The sequence below is a fragment of the Maniola hyperantus genome, chromosome 21 (assembly GCF_902806685.2).
Source record: "Maniola hyperantus chromosome 21, iAphHyp1.2, whole genome shotgun sequence".
NCBI lineage: Eukaryota > Metazoa > Arthropoda > Insecta > Lepidoptera > Nymphalidae > Maniola > Maniola hyperantus.
The window spans coordinates 3,559,653-3,574,277 of NC_048556.1; the positions used below are offsets into that span (position 1 = coordinate 3,559,653).

Consider the following 14,625-nt stretch of genomic DNA (forward strand, 5'->3'; position numbering starts at 1 on the left):
TAAAAAATCCATGTCGGCCATCTTGGATTTCAAAATAAATGTCATCATCCAATTCAGCACCCTCGAAAACCCTGAAAACGACACCCCTGTCAATTTTTTGGAAAAAAATCCATGTCGGCCATCTTGGATTTCAGAATAAATGTCATCATCAAATTCAGCACCCTAGAAAACCCTGAAAACGACACCCATGTCAATTTTTTGTAAAAAAAAAATATGTCCGCCATCTTGGATTTCAGAATAAATGTCATCATCAAATTCAGCACCCTCTAAAACCCTGAAAACGACACCCATGTCAATTTTTTGTAAAAAAAATCATGTCCGCCATCTTGGATTTCAGAATAAATGTCATCATCAAATTAAGCACCCTCGAAAACCCTGAAAACGACCCCCCTGTCAATTTTTGTAAAAAAAATCATGTCCGCCATCTTGGATTTCAGAATAAATGTCATCATCAAATTCAGCACCCTCTAAAACCCTGAAATAGACACCCATGTCAATTTTTTGTAAAAAAAATCATGTCCGCCATCTTGGATTTCAGAATAAATGTCATCATCAAATTCAGCACCCTCGAAAACCCTAAAAACGACACCCATGTCAATTTTTTGTAAAAAAAATCATGTCCGCCATCTTGGATTTCAGAATAAATGTCATCATCAAATTCAGCACCCTCGAAAACCCTAAAAACGACACCCATGTCAATTTTTTGTAAAAAAAAATCATGTCCGCCATCTTGTATTTATAAATAAATAACATCCCGGAAAAGTGCACAATCAGTTGATACTTGATACACGCGCAATAATATGTATTTATGTAGGTGTGACACAAGGTGCCAACAAGTTCAAATTAATTCCCGTTGTGTAACAGTGTTACTCAACGGGAATGTTTTGAAATTTTAGGCACCTTGTGTCACAGTGTTACACACGGGGGTGTGACTCAACGGGAATAACCCTGTGGTAAATGGCATTTGTATAACTGTACTGTCATAGTAGTTATTTAGGCCCCGTGCAGACGAGGGACAGTATACAAATAACTCCATCGTCTATGCGGGGCTTTAAATTTAATAAAATATTAGTATCATTTGAGCCAATGCAATTTAAATTGTAAAGACAGGCTCACGTAGATATCAGGGGGCACGGCAGTGCTCCCGCCAAGACGAGCCAAACTAAAGGACGGGGCACTACGTACCTTTTCTCGAAGCGTTTCGTCGTATTTTCGAGCAGTCATAGCTTCGGTCTGGATGATGCTAGAAAGCTGACATTTTCAGGATTTAAAGTTTCAAAATTCAACTCTAGGGATGCCTGATGAATTTCCTATAAGAAACTCGAAAGACACGACTTTTTGTATACCAATGGCATTGTGGTCCATACCTGCAAAATCTTATTTAGGTTCGCTGTTCACAGTATTATTATTAAAAAAGAACTACTTATTTCCTATAAATCAATAATTAAGTATATTATATTTAACAAAAGTCTTTGAGCGTTGCCAAAAAACAAAAAAAATCTATACCATAGCTAAACGATATATTTACACGAAATCCTATTTCTAAAAATAAAATAGTATTATACAATACTTATCATCAATAATGTACAGGAGTCAAATCTAAACCTAAATAATTATTATAGTTGTCTAACTATTGTACAATAATTTACACTGAAGCCTACTATAATATAAAACGTTAAAATGATATGCAATAAGCTATACAGAATGTTCTTTCTCCAGCCGAGCAGTTATTATTAGAGGTAGAGCTATTTGGTCAGGAAACATAGCGTCGATTTTAATGAAAACAAAAGAAAAGTTTTAAAAGCTGTAACCCGACTACGGAAAAATAGAAAAAAATTAAAAAACCGTAACCCGACTAGGTGTAAATAAAATAAACTAAAAATTAAGAACCAAGTCATGTGCTTAGTGCTATCATCGTGTCGTCTTGAGTAAAATAAGTCTGTTGATGTGCTAGATATGCCTATTTATTTAGTCTTCTGGAAGTTTCACATTAATAACGTCATAATTCTATTCAAACGCCGTATGTCGTATCCTTGATTGACGGCATCCCCATTGGTTTTATTTGACTATCAAAGTTTGTTTTCTTTTTATAGTTGACAACGCATAGATGCTAGTAGTTTTTTTTGTCATAATCAAATCGATACCATGTTTCTTTAAACCAAATATCTCTACCTATCTCTTATAGTAAGTTTTGTCTCATCGATGGCTGTCGAAATAACCGTCCTGCAGATACAGCTTAGCGGGTAAAATAATCCGCTATAATATATATATCACTAAGGACAAAATACTGGTTAGGCTAATGTATCGCCATTTTGAATACATTGTAGATATTATACATATATCGCCATTTCGTAAAAAAAAGAACGATGTAGGTAGACAGATTATAAATAACATTTTTAACTTTGTGATTTCTGCCACGTAACACTATAACGACAAATACTGTTTTACCTATTGGCTTCTGATTTTAGCTTGTGTACCGCCATTTTGAATTATTTAAGCACACCGTATAAAAAGATTCAAGAAATTATTATTACTTATAAATAATGTCATAGTATTTTAAATTCTAATTAAAATCCTATAATTTTTGTATGCCACATTTCTTATATTTTTGGCACATAATTGTAAAAAAAGAAAAACTAACATGTTGGCCCTTCCTGAGTATTCGGTTATAGTCTTTTTTATATTATGTTAATTTGTATTATTCACAAATATTAACACAAACGAAACTACTACCCAAACTAATATAAAGAACATATTTTTTATTCAATGCCAAATTCTCATACTTCAATGATATAACTTTAAAAATGGTCTGAGAAGTGTGAAACAACCTTCCAGCAAAACAGTATTAACAATTAATGAAAAACAAACGTTAAAAAAAACAATTGAAACCTACAAGGAAATTTCCTTCGGAGATTTCCAAATTTCGTCACTACCACGAGTACGGCTATGAGCTGGTCGAATACCAATTAGTATTCGGTGGAGCTGACTTATCCATTGATTGGTGCGAGTGAGACGGATGAGTAGCATGCGCTTGCGGATGATAGAGATGGAATGACGTAGGTGGATGGAAGAACTGGGACTGGTCTATCGATGATGCGTAGTCCAAAGCACCGGGCACGGCTGAGTAAGCCTGAGGTTTCAGTGGGAACGAGGACTCTAAATAAGAATGCCTTATTGCTTCCGAATAAGCACTATTATCGTACGGCAAAGGGTATTGCTGTTTATCTCTAGGAGACACAGATCCTGGAGGCGTCATTGCCGGATGATAGTCCGCATAAGGTCCGTATGGCAAAGAACTAATATCCGTACCTTTGTGACCTAATTGTTCTCCATAACCTGAGCCTTCGCTACCGGGAGGCGTCGGCAAAGGTCCCGATTGACCGTCACTGGAGTAATAGCCTCCTGTTCTGCCATCTCCTAATCTGATAACACTTTCTCGACTCGCATACAATTGCCTCAATAACGCCGAAGCGGGCGTCGAAGAATGAGTAACAGGGATTTGACGATTCAAATGATTCAAGTGGTGGTTCTGCGTCCCTATCCATTGAATAGTAGATTTCTGTTGCTGCTGTTTTAGTAACGCATCTGTAGAAAAATCTGTAGGCCGATGAGAAATCTCCTTCCCATCTAGTGACGGCAAATGTTTGGACATAGCGTTTTCTAAGTCTCTTACGGATGTTGCGTCAGATGTTTCTGGAATCGCCAAGTTTGTTTTGGACATGTCTCGTTCGGTGGATATAGTTGCAGCTGGGTTTGACGTGCTCTTTCGTCTTTCTTCGTCTCTTTCTGGGTCTTCCTCGCAATCTGTGGTATGTTTTCGTTTCTTCATTCTTCTGGCTGGCATTGGAGAGGTTCTTTCTTGGGTTGTGTGTAGTGATAAAGGTTGGGCATCGTTGAGTCTTGTCAGATGAGGGACTTCTGAAGTAGGGGGTGCGGTTGACGCTGAGTCAGTATTTGTTGGGGCTTCAGTTCTTTCTGCGGTGTGACGTGGAGGAGGCGGGGGTGCTCCGGGCGTGTCCGCATCAGGTGGACCGTTTTCTGGATCCCCTGCAGCTTCTTCCCGCTTCACACCTTGTAAACTTTCTTCTAATTGGCAACAGTCCATCACTGTGTTTGGGTATTCCCGGCCACTGAAAGGAGAAATAGGCAATTAGCAATGAAGTTTTTGTGAAACTTATACATTCAAAAGTTTACTCCTCTAAATATCGATATTCCTATTAACAATGACTTCATAAATGATTGAGAATTACACTTAGATATTGGGAATTTCAATTGGAAGAATATCAATTGTGAATAAATTGTGCATGATCCTCAAATGAAAATAAATTGCGTTTGTGTAACGGTAAATAGAAACTTGGAGAATATAATACCTAATAACATAATTGACGCAAATAATGTTCTGCTCTTCGGCATTCTTGGAGGAGCAGACGACGGTTGCACAGGTCTGCATCCAGGTGTACCCGCCCAGCTTGTTCATCAGCCTGTAGTAATGTGTCAGCACTTGTCCTTTGTTCATCACTGGAAAGAGAAGCAAATATAGATGTCTTCATTTTGTTTTAAAAATCTTTTTTGAGATGGTAAGTTCTTTTTTCTAGAGGAAGTTTATTTTTCTCCGTCGAAATTTGAAACTTGGTGAAAATAATATCATAGAAGTTTTAAGTTTTTAATTAAAATTTTAATTTTAATGATTGCTCGTAGTTGAAACTGATAGATCAAAAACACGAACTAACAAAGTTCTTATCACAAAAGGAAATTCGAATAAGTAATTAATTTTTTTGCAGAATAAGTAAGAATATTAATAAATCCCTTAATAAAAAAGGACTTTAAGATTGCATTATCGTTACTACAAATCAAACTCATGAAACAAACGAACCTAAAAAGCCTTATCTACAAAAGGCACGAACGAAAAGTAATTTAAAAGAAGTAATAACGATAAATGATGCAGATAGTACAAGCAGTTTTCATTAAAATATTAAGCAAAAACATTAAAAAATACCCAGAAAGCTTAAAGACCAGAAAATACTTTAGATCTTTGATAATATGATACAAATGATAATAAACGCAACAATAGGAAAACAAAAGGACGAACTTAAAGGTCCTAACCATAATATACAATTGAAAGAAATAATAGCGATTAATCATGTAATTCAACTGCCATAATTATATTTATTACAACTGAATCAGGACGGGGATATTCATAATCACGACCTTGAATTAGTGACTTAAATCGCATCGATGACGATCATAATATTCAAATTGTGCGAAACAATGGCTACGAATGCGTATACGCTGAGACATTCCAGTCCATTGATTCTGTATTCAAAAACCAAGGAAAATACTTTCGTATCAAAGCGTTTAAATTTTACTGTTTCTTCAATCTTATCTTTTTCTTCGAAATTTTCATTTTTTTTTTCTCCGAAAATACTGAAAGATCATCGTCTCAATTTCATTCAATTACTTAATTCTAATTACTTTCCCAAACTTTTAAAAGATCTCAGATATCCAGAATTTTTCTGGCACGTATCTACTATGTTAATTTTTTTTGCTTTAACGTTGTTGGTTTTTAATTATAAATCTTTATTTACAATAAATTATCGTAAATTCTAATTACTAGCTTTTGGGGTTCTTGTAGATTGATAACATTTCTTGTTTTGAGACTATTTTTTATGTGATATTGTTTGTTTTGTATGTGTAAAGTTCTGTTAGTTTATTATTTTAGATAGATGCATCACATTGTACATTCCATACATACAAAATACAAAGTGTTCGACATGTGTATTGTGTACGTGAATCATTAAGACAATCCCGCTTTTTGGTTTTGTTATTTTATTGTTTTATTGTTGCCATTATTAATTTACAATGCGTATGGCATCGAGCCATAAGTTAGGCGTCATTTGCTAATAGTAACTTATTGTTGTGGTAAATTGTATTGATTGCATATTTGAGGTTATGCCTTTTTATAACTCCACTAAGGAGCTTGATGACGTAGATAAGTAGTTATAAATTAGCATACTAATCCGTAATCATCATCATCTCAACCCATCTCCAGGCCACTACTAAGAATGGGTCTCCTCTTAGAATGATAATGGTTTAGGTTCACCACGGCGTTGGCCAAGTGAGAATTGACAAACTTAACACATCTTTGAGAATATTATGCAGAGCTCTTAGGCATGCAGGATTCCTCACGATGTTTCTCTTCACCGTTAAAGCATACCTACCTACTGGTTACGTTACGATAAAGAAACTGCCCCACATATTGATTAAAGATCCAAAATTCCAAGAAAATCTTTGAAAGTCGAAGACCGAACGACGAATTGTTTATGAATTGTCGAAAGGCGAAAGCAAAGGAAGAATGCAATTCAAAACTGAGCGAAGTCACTTTAAAGGCAGTTTGGCTCAAGTAAAAGGAACAACATCAACCTTGCACATTTTCTCGTTGTTTTTCTTGGCACTACTCGCTAAATCATATTATGGCAGCTATACATCGAACAACCCTTTCCGGACAATGGACAGACACTCGTATAATATTATGGTGACACCAGTGAAGATAACATTTACCTCCTAACCTATATAAGTCATATAACCTATAGTCTGCCAATTCACACTTGGTCAGCGTGGTGGAGTATAACCAAACCCTTTACATTCTGAGAGGAGACCCGTACTCAACAGGGAGCCGGCGAGAGGTTGATGGTGAATCTATATATAAATAAAAACCTAGAAATATTATATTGCAAAGCTGACTATTAAGTTTCCGAAAAAATAAGCAACTGAAACAAATTGGACCTACATTTTAAATTGGGTGTAGGTAGGTACATTGGGATAATCAAATTGGACCACGATCAAGAATCTGATCGACAATGAAAAATCAATATAAATAAAATGGAGGCAAACCTTATGGAAATCGATAAAATAGACTGTCCAGTTTCGAAGAAGTTAGTTGTAAATTTTCCTCCTACCTTGAAGTCGTCTTGACATGAATTTCTATTCGCACACATTGAATACAAAGTGGGGTTACGCCATCCGATGGATTTCACTCTTATTGGGTCATGGGTGGAATCGACGAAAACAATCGTTTATGTCAATCGATAAGGATAATCGATTATAATGACTAATGTGGAAAACAACGATGACCAAGCAGGACATTGCGTAAAAATCCATTGTTTTGAGTAATACGGTTAAACTGAATTCTCCAATGCCCGCTTCAAGCTATTCTTGTAGTCGAAAATAAATGTAAGAACAATTACATTTACTCCAATTTGTGTGACATGAACATGTGAACAATGTGATATGTGTGAAAAACATGATGTGACATAAATATATAAGATCATATTGATGCGGAATTTAAAACCACCCTCAAAATTATCAATCTTTAGCTCTTTCGATAGACTAGTCGTCAAAATTTTATAATCTAAATATTGCTCAGAATAGCTAGGGCCATGGAATCTAAAATATCTATATTTTAATTCACTGTGGTTATTTCCATCTAGGACAGAAGAGCTAGCTCAGATCTTGCGCGAAATATCAGCCTGCCAGTCAGATGTAGAGCTGCAGCTAGTATTCTTGGCACACTTGACAGTAATTAGATTAAACTAGTTTTACTGTAGGTAATATTTTCAATAGAAAAGTCCTCTTAATATCTAATCTAATCTAAATCAGCCTGCACTGTCCCACGTCTGGGCAAAGGCCTCCCTGCGATCCTTTCACCATTCCCGATTCTGTGCCGCTTCAGGCCACGTAGCCGTAAACTTATCTAATTCATCACACCAACGTCGCCTCGGCCTACCACGCTGGCGTTGATGATTCCGGGAAGTCCAGAAAGAAGCAGATTTTGCTCATAAGTTTCCTGGCATACGGCTCCCATGACCCATTTGAGTAAAGTGGCTGCAATGCCTACGTCAGCTACTCGCGTTTTGGAACGTATAGCAGAATTCATCTTAATGTGCTGTACGTAAATCCTTAGGTATGTGCCGACATAGCAATGGAAAAAATGGAACCAAATAAAGCCATCTCAGTTAGTCTGTGTGCGTGATATCATTATTTTTCCACGCATCCGTCTGAATACAATTTAGGCCTAGCGCCGTACCGTTTGTGATTTGAATAATAATTCCGTAGCATCATTTCGTTTCCTTTTCCCTGGCTTAGACGTGGGAAATGTCGGCCCGTAATGCCTTTGAAGCCTTCTTGGTAGCGACATAAAATAAAATAGACATTTGTCTTTTATGTGTTTGATTCTGAGGATACTTAGTCATCTACGTTGGGTTTATGATGCGAGACATTCTGCAATTTAAATAACCAACTGTCTCATACATCTACATACATTTATTGTTTTGCCTTGTGAAAGCATCATTAAGTTCAAGGAATCATAGTGAACCAAATTAAAATTTAGAAAATGCATTATAAAAATTTCCCCAGCAAGACGGACCGACGAAATGGTAGCGAGAAGTGGCTGGATGAGGAAGGCTGGTTACAGAGTATATGGCGCTCATTGGCCTGTATCCAGGAGTGTATGTCAACAGACTGAAATGATGAAGATGACAAAAAAAAAGTCCTTACAAGGTTTCTAATTTCAAAAATGGGGAAATTCTACAAAAGTTTAGTTTTCTCGTCATGCAAAAAAATTAAACTAACTAAAGCCATGCTATCCGTTATGGATTGTCTATAAGTAGATATTGATTAAGAAGTGTGCAATTATGCTCGCTTATATTTTTGCTGTAAAAGTAATCGATAGAGCAGATCATAAAACTAAGTAATTCTTCAAGATTTCCTAAATCAGCGTGGAGGATATAACAATAGAATTTGCTGAAAGGCGTTATTGTTCCTAATAAATCGCTTATTTACGAGTATTTACTGAATTCTTTTAGATTATACTACAATAATGCTTATTTCACAATTATTGAAATCCATTGTTGTTTTTTTAAAATTGTTTGTCTCATTTAGCGCATTTATCTAAACCAATAAATAAGAATTGCATTAGTTAATGCTCTCTAAATTATGAATTAGTTCTAGTACTTGGAAATCTATGAACTCGAAAATCTAATTTTGACTTAGATTTTGAAACTATAATAAGTAGGTACTTACCTAAATATTTATCTGAACAAAGAAAGATCCAAGGCACGAATTGCAACAAAAGAAAATAGATAAACAAATATCGAAATAAGTGGTAATGATAGACAAAACACGTTTAAAATTCTCAACGGGAAAAAGCAAGAAATTATTAAGAAGGAAGAAGAAATGGATAACTAAGGAAAGCTCAAAATAAAACTTTGATTTGAAAAAGTTTATGCTTTGGTTGCCACTGAAAATCTTTGTTATTCAACAAGCAGGGCTTTTACCCATAATGTAGGTACTTAATACAGAAACCACAAAGTTACAAATGCCACCACATTATCGTCCTTGGAGCAAGAAAGCGCTGACTGGACATCGTGAGTGTAGATGCACATAGGAGTCAATCGACTCAAAAAATTGGATGCTCAAATCAGGATAGATATAGAATCTAGAAAGGGGACGCCACCAAATGACATAAGGCTAAGTCGAAGAAGGACTTAACAGTTTTACTAGAACTAAGTTTTACAAAATAAAACTTTGATTTAAAAAGTTTATGCTTTGGTTGCCACTGAAAATCTTTGTTATTTAATAACCAGGGCTTTTACCCGTAATGGTAGATAGGGCATGCACGAGTATGATGTACTTAGTACAGAAACCACAAAGTTACAAATGCTTCCACATTATCGTCCTTGGAGCAAGAAAGCGCTGACTGAGATCGTGAGTGTAGATGCACATAGGAGTCAATAGACTCAAAAAATTGGATGCTCAAATCAGGATGGATCTAGAATCTAGAGTATCCGGAAAAGGGACCCCACCTAGTGGCATAAGGCTAGAATTTCCCCTACACACTCAGAAATATACAAAACACTAGGCTTGCATAACTGACAAAACCAAGATGGCCGCCGATTAAGGCGAATCACGCCCCATCGACGTCATTTAGTAACTTTTTCACTACAACCGTTGATAGGTTTACGAGACCATTAATTTGAATTTAAAATGCACAATATACAGATGCCGGTCAAATGTGGACAATTCCGCTGTTGAATAACAATTGCTGGAATTACCATAAAACACAGGGTGTTGGGTAGAAAGCGGGTAATTTGGTTACAACTGTACGCTCAAATGGTATGCAATATCACAGTGTATATTAAAGTATATTAGGTAATAAAATTAGGGAATTATACGGCTAGAATTTCCGCCAATGAACGATGGTGGAATTTATAATAGGATAAAGTGGGCAGGTACGTTTATAATAAATGCCTACATACATTGCATTATAAGGCCCGGTATCCAGCTAAGCGGAGAGGAGAGGAGATGCGTGCAATCGACTCGAAATAGATGACGTGAAAAATTATCACGTCATTTTTTTAAATCGGATTGGTGTACTGTTCATATCTCCTCTCCGCTCCGCTTAAGTGGATCCGGGCCTTAAGGAAGGCTGTAGTTCTATTGAAGAGCAGAAGCAGGTAAGTAAAGAGCCAGCGAAATTTTCAAATTATCCAAACACGTCACTGAATTCGGCTTTACTATACATTATAGTACATGCCCATGTCAATTCACTAATCTGTCCTTGGCCAGTGTGGTAGACTATGGCCAAACCATTCTCATTCTGAGAGGAGACCCGTGATCAGTATTGACTAGTGAGTCGGCGAAAGTTTGATGATGTCAAATTTGTACAATAAATTATACTTTTAAAAAGATCCGCTACAGGCTCTACTCCTTTTCGTACAGTTAACATTGAATGTTGACTAGTGAACAAGTTCTGTTTAACGCTTGATAGCTTCAGCCTACTGATACGCCAACTCAGTGTCTGACATTGTAATAATAATAATTTATTGAAGAATTTCTACGAAAAAAATATTTTAAATATCACTCTGCAATGAAGCAGCAATGAAGAACCAACCAATGCCAAATATGAGCTCGGTGGCTATCATTTGGTGTTAGACATCGAGCTAGCGAATCACTCCGCAGGAATATGTTGGGTATGGGGTTGGGTTGTTGGGTATTTACTTACGATCAACGTGACATTTTCTAAGCTTGTTCGCGTCTTCTCCATGACAGAGCGCGTATAGATTTTTCCCTGTAAGCTCCTCGGCTGTGTACCCCAGTAGTTCTGATACCCTGCTGAGAAATATGAAGAAAACCATTAACTCCTATGATCTACGTAAGTATTTGATTAGGAAGTTTATGTAAATTGATATAAAGTACTGTGTTGGCTCATTTCATTTAATTTCAAGCAAGAAAATAAATTAGCTATAGGTGTCCAAATGTTAATATTCTTTTTCGAAAAGAACCTGAACTGACAATAGTTATAATATTTTAAGTTCTGGATATTGCAATAACTTGTAGAAGTTATGGTAAAAGCTATTTGGACAAATTTAATATTAAGAAGCAAGCAACTAAATCTATCTACCTATCTAACAAATACTTAGCAATGCCACAGTTCACGACAGTTCTACGAACTTCTAACGAAACGTAGAGGAGGCCTCGACGTCACTGGCAAGCGTCAAATATTAGTAAATTTAAAGCAGGTACCTAGCCCTAATGTAGCCCTATTTCTGTATGATTTCCACATCACTATAGCGTAATATTTTGACATACCGTCGATTCAGGATCAAAGAATTCCGAGAATTTCCTTACTCTAGTTTACCCTGGCAAGGCACTTTAGGAGTGGGTAATACAAAACAAACGAGTTTGAAAATCTGTTTATTAAGAAAATCCATACTAATATTATAAATGCGGCTCATCCTTTCAACCGATTCTGAGGAAATTTACTACCTTTACCTACCTTACATCCCGGGGAAGGACATAGGCTACTTTTTATCTCGAAAAATAAAACTGTTCCCACGGGATTTTAAACACCTTATAATCCACTCGGGCGAAGTCGCGGGCATCACCTAGTAGAAAAATATATCTTGAGGAGAATAAAAAAATCATGTAATTGTGATACCTGGGCTCGCAGTGCGCTATTCGGAAGTCGAAGTTGATCCTCGTGACGAACATGTCAGATTCCAGTCTTATCTCGTGAACCGATGGCGGAGGTAACGCTATCGCTAAAGCCACCATTCCTAGTAGAGCAGGCGGGGTCTTGCGACTGTGTGAGAAGGAGTACTGCGGCCGTAGACGACAGAGCATTAGCACTACCTGAAAAGAATAGAAACATCTGTGAAAATAAAGAACATGCAAAATTTGTGGTACAAAATAAATAAACAAGTTATGGTATTAGAATGAAAAGAAAACTTTCGGGATGACGTTGAAAATGTCGACGCTGAAATGAAAGTAGCAGATGTCTTCCCTGCACCAATTTAGATGCACATCCTGTAAAGTAATACAATTAATGAAATAAAGCCTGCTTATTACAACGAATTATAGAAGACTGAAAACCGATATCTAGACGCTTTAATGCAATTGTAAAAAGTAAGAGAAAAGTTTTTTATTTTCCTTTAGGCAGAAAATGTTCAACAAGTTCTTGAAACTGCAACATCGATAAATAATTATTATTCTAAAATAAGGTCTTAAAATCAACGCTTAAATTTAGCAAAAAATTAAGATGATGATCTCGTAGAACTTAGACCTGCAGCACTTGTGTCTTTGGCCACTGCCTTGACATGGTTCCACGAGAACCCTACTATTTTAAGGTCTGCCTCAATGGACCTCCTCCAAGTACTCGTGGGTCGACCAGGTCTCCTTCGACCTACATTGAATTTCCTTCCTCCTTTCTTAAAAATATGCCCGACTCATGACCATCGCGTCAGAACTATTTTCTTGTATACCACGGGAGTTGATGGCATGTTTCTCACAGTACTTCATCACAAAAATTTATCGCATGTATTTACATGTTACTTAATTAAACATTAATTTACCCACAAACAGTCTTGCCTCTGACATAAAACAAGTTAATAGGTAGCACAAAGTTGTTAAAACTTTGTCTCGAACTCCTAATACGAGACGTGGATTACAACACCGACAAACTTTCAAAGAAGATTCAGAATCTAGCCGTAAAGGTGTCACGTATACAAATTCCCAGGTAACTTCTAAAATCGAGAAGGATGAACTAATTTGAAATTTTCGCAATAAACGCTTTGCCTTTGGCACAAAAGCCATATAGAGGGTTAGGAACGATTTTCTCTAATTGCTTAGTCGATATTTGCGAATTGTATGAACAATTTAGATTGAGATAAATACGAATTATGGGCTTAACTTTAGAATTGTTAATCGCTAGATTTATTATGCGGTTTTGAATATACTAGCGTATTAAATTGTATTGTAAAGAAATTGGCTCAAAGGCTTTAAAATTATTTATTAATTCAACCGGAAAAGATTTGCTAAAATACTTATGTTCCATCAAAAATTACAATTTTTGATAAGCTAGATTTTTGATAAGAAAAATGCTTTGTGTAAGTATAAATACCTAATAATCAAAGAAATAAAGACCTACAATCACACGTTAGTTGTACTAAATATGGCAAATAAAATGAGGGAAATGACGTCGTTTAAAAGAATAATAAACTTCCCAAGTTGATAAATAAAAGGAGCATAACCACCGGAAACAATCTATTACGAACAATTTTACCCACCTAGTACGTTATTCGCAAGTCGCTGGAGATATAATCACATTTTATGTTCTAACACCGAGTTAAGGCAAAAATTATGGGCCCACAATTCGCCCTGGGGCACCCCACGCTCCGCAATAATTCTAACAATAATATTTGTGATCTAAGGAAGGATAAAGCTCGCGTGAACTTATTTAGGAGTAATAAAATGGTAATTCGAGTATTTATGTGAACCAGTGCAATCATATTTATTAACTTGTTTCAATAAAACCTTGACTTCGTTACCTTTTAGAGCCTCAATAGCTCAACGGGTAAAGGAGTGGACTGCGAACCGAAAGGTCGACGGTTCAAACCCCGCCCGAAGCACTATTGTCGTACCTACTCCTAGCACAAGTTTGACGCTTAGTTGGAGAGGAAAGGGGAATATTAGTCATTTAACATGGCTAATATTTTTTGTTTTTTTAAATGCATTCTTTAATTTCGAATTCGGTAGACGGTATTACATATCATTAACATTCTTGCTATATGCGGCAAAATTGTTTTAAATCTTCTTACTAATTACTATATTCTAATGTTACTAGAGTTCCTAAATAACTAGAATTTTTCATAAGCCTTTTGTAGCAGTTTCCTATGTTACATCCACCAGGATAAGGGCGGTTACGCACTACATCCGATCCGAGTCCGTGAAAATACGTTCCTTTTTGTTTTGCATGGGAGGTTATGACATAATATGTCGTAGATAATCGCTGGTATGTCTGACGGATGGATGACGGATTTAAATCGGATGTAACTGGTTGTAACTTATCCCTAATGTCATTTAGGATGTCCTAGCTGTTTAGCGTCTGTGCTATTTTATGTATCGTACCTACTATCAAGACACTATTTTAAACCTAATATAAGTACTAGCTTATGTCCGTGACTTCGTCCACGTAGACTACATAAGTTTCAAATCTCTATTTTACCCCCGTAGGAGTTGAATTTTCAAAAATTCTTTCTTAGCTGGTGTCTACGTCATAATAGCTATCTG

General features: G+C 36.2%; 1 protein-coding gene across 2 annotated transcripts in view; it reads right to left on the bottom strand.

Annotated features, from left to right (window-relative positions):
* Positions 1-734: 734 nt before the first annotated feature.
* The window catches only part of trh (PAS domain-containing protein trachealess), a 97,150-nt gene continuing 83,259 nt past the window's right edge, over positions 735-14,625 (bottom strand). Inside the window, exons 7-10 of one of the 2 annotated variants that reach the window (XM_069505894.1) lie at positions 11,996-12,189; positions 11,060-11,166; positions 4,371-4,518; positions 735-4,130 (exon numbers count right to left, since the gene is read on the bottom strand). In XM_069505894.1, coding sequence (XP_069361995.1) covers positions 2,945-4,130; positions 4,371-4,518; positions 11,060-11,166; positions 11,996-12,189 — 1,635 coding nt within the window. In that variant the 3' untranslated portion in view covers positions 735-2,944. Of the gene's footprint in view, positions 4,131-4,370; positions 4,519-11,059; positions 11,170-11,995; positions 12,190-14,625 lie in introns of both variants that reach the window. The other variant, XM_034979969.2, reaches the window with a different exon arrangement.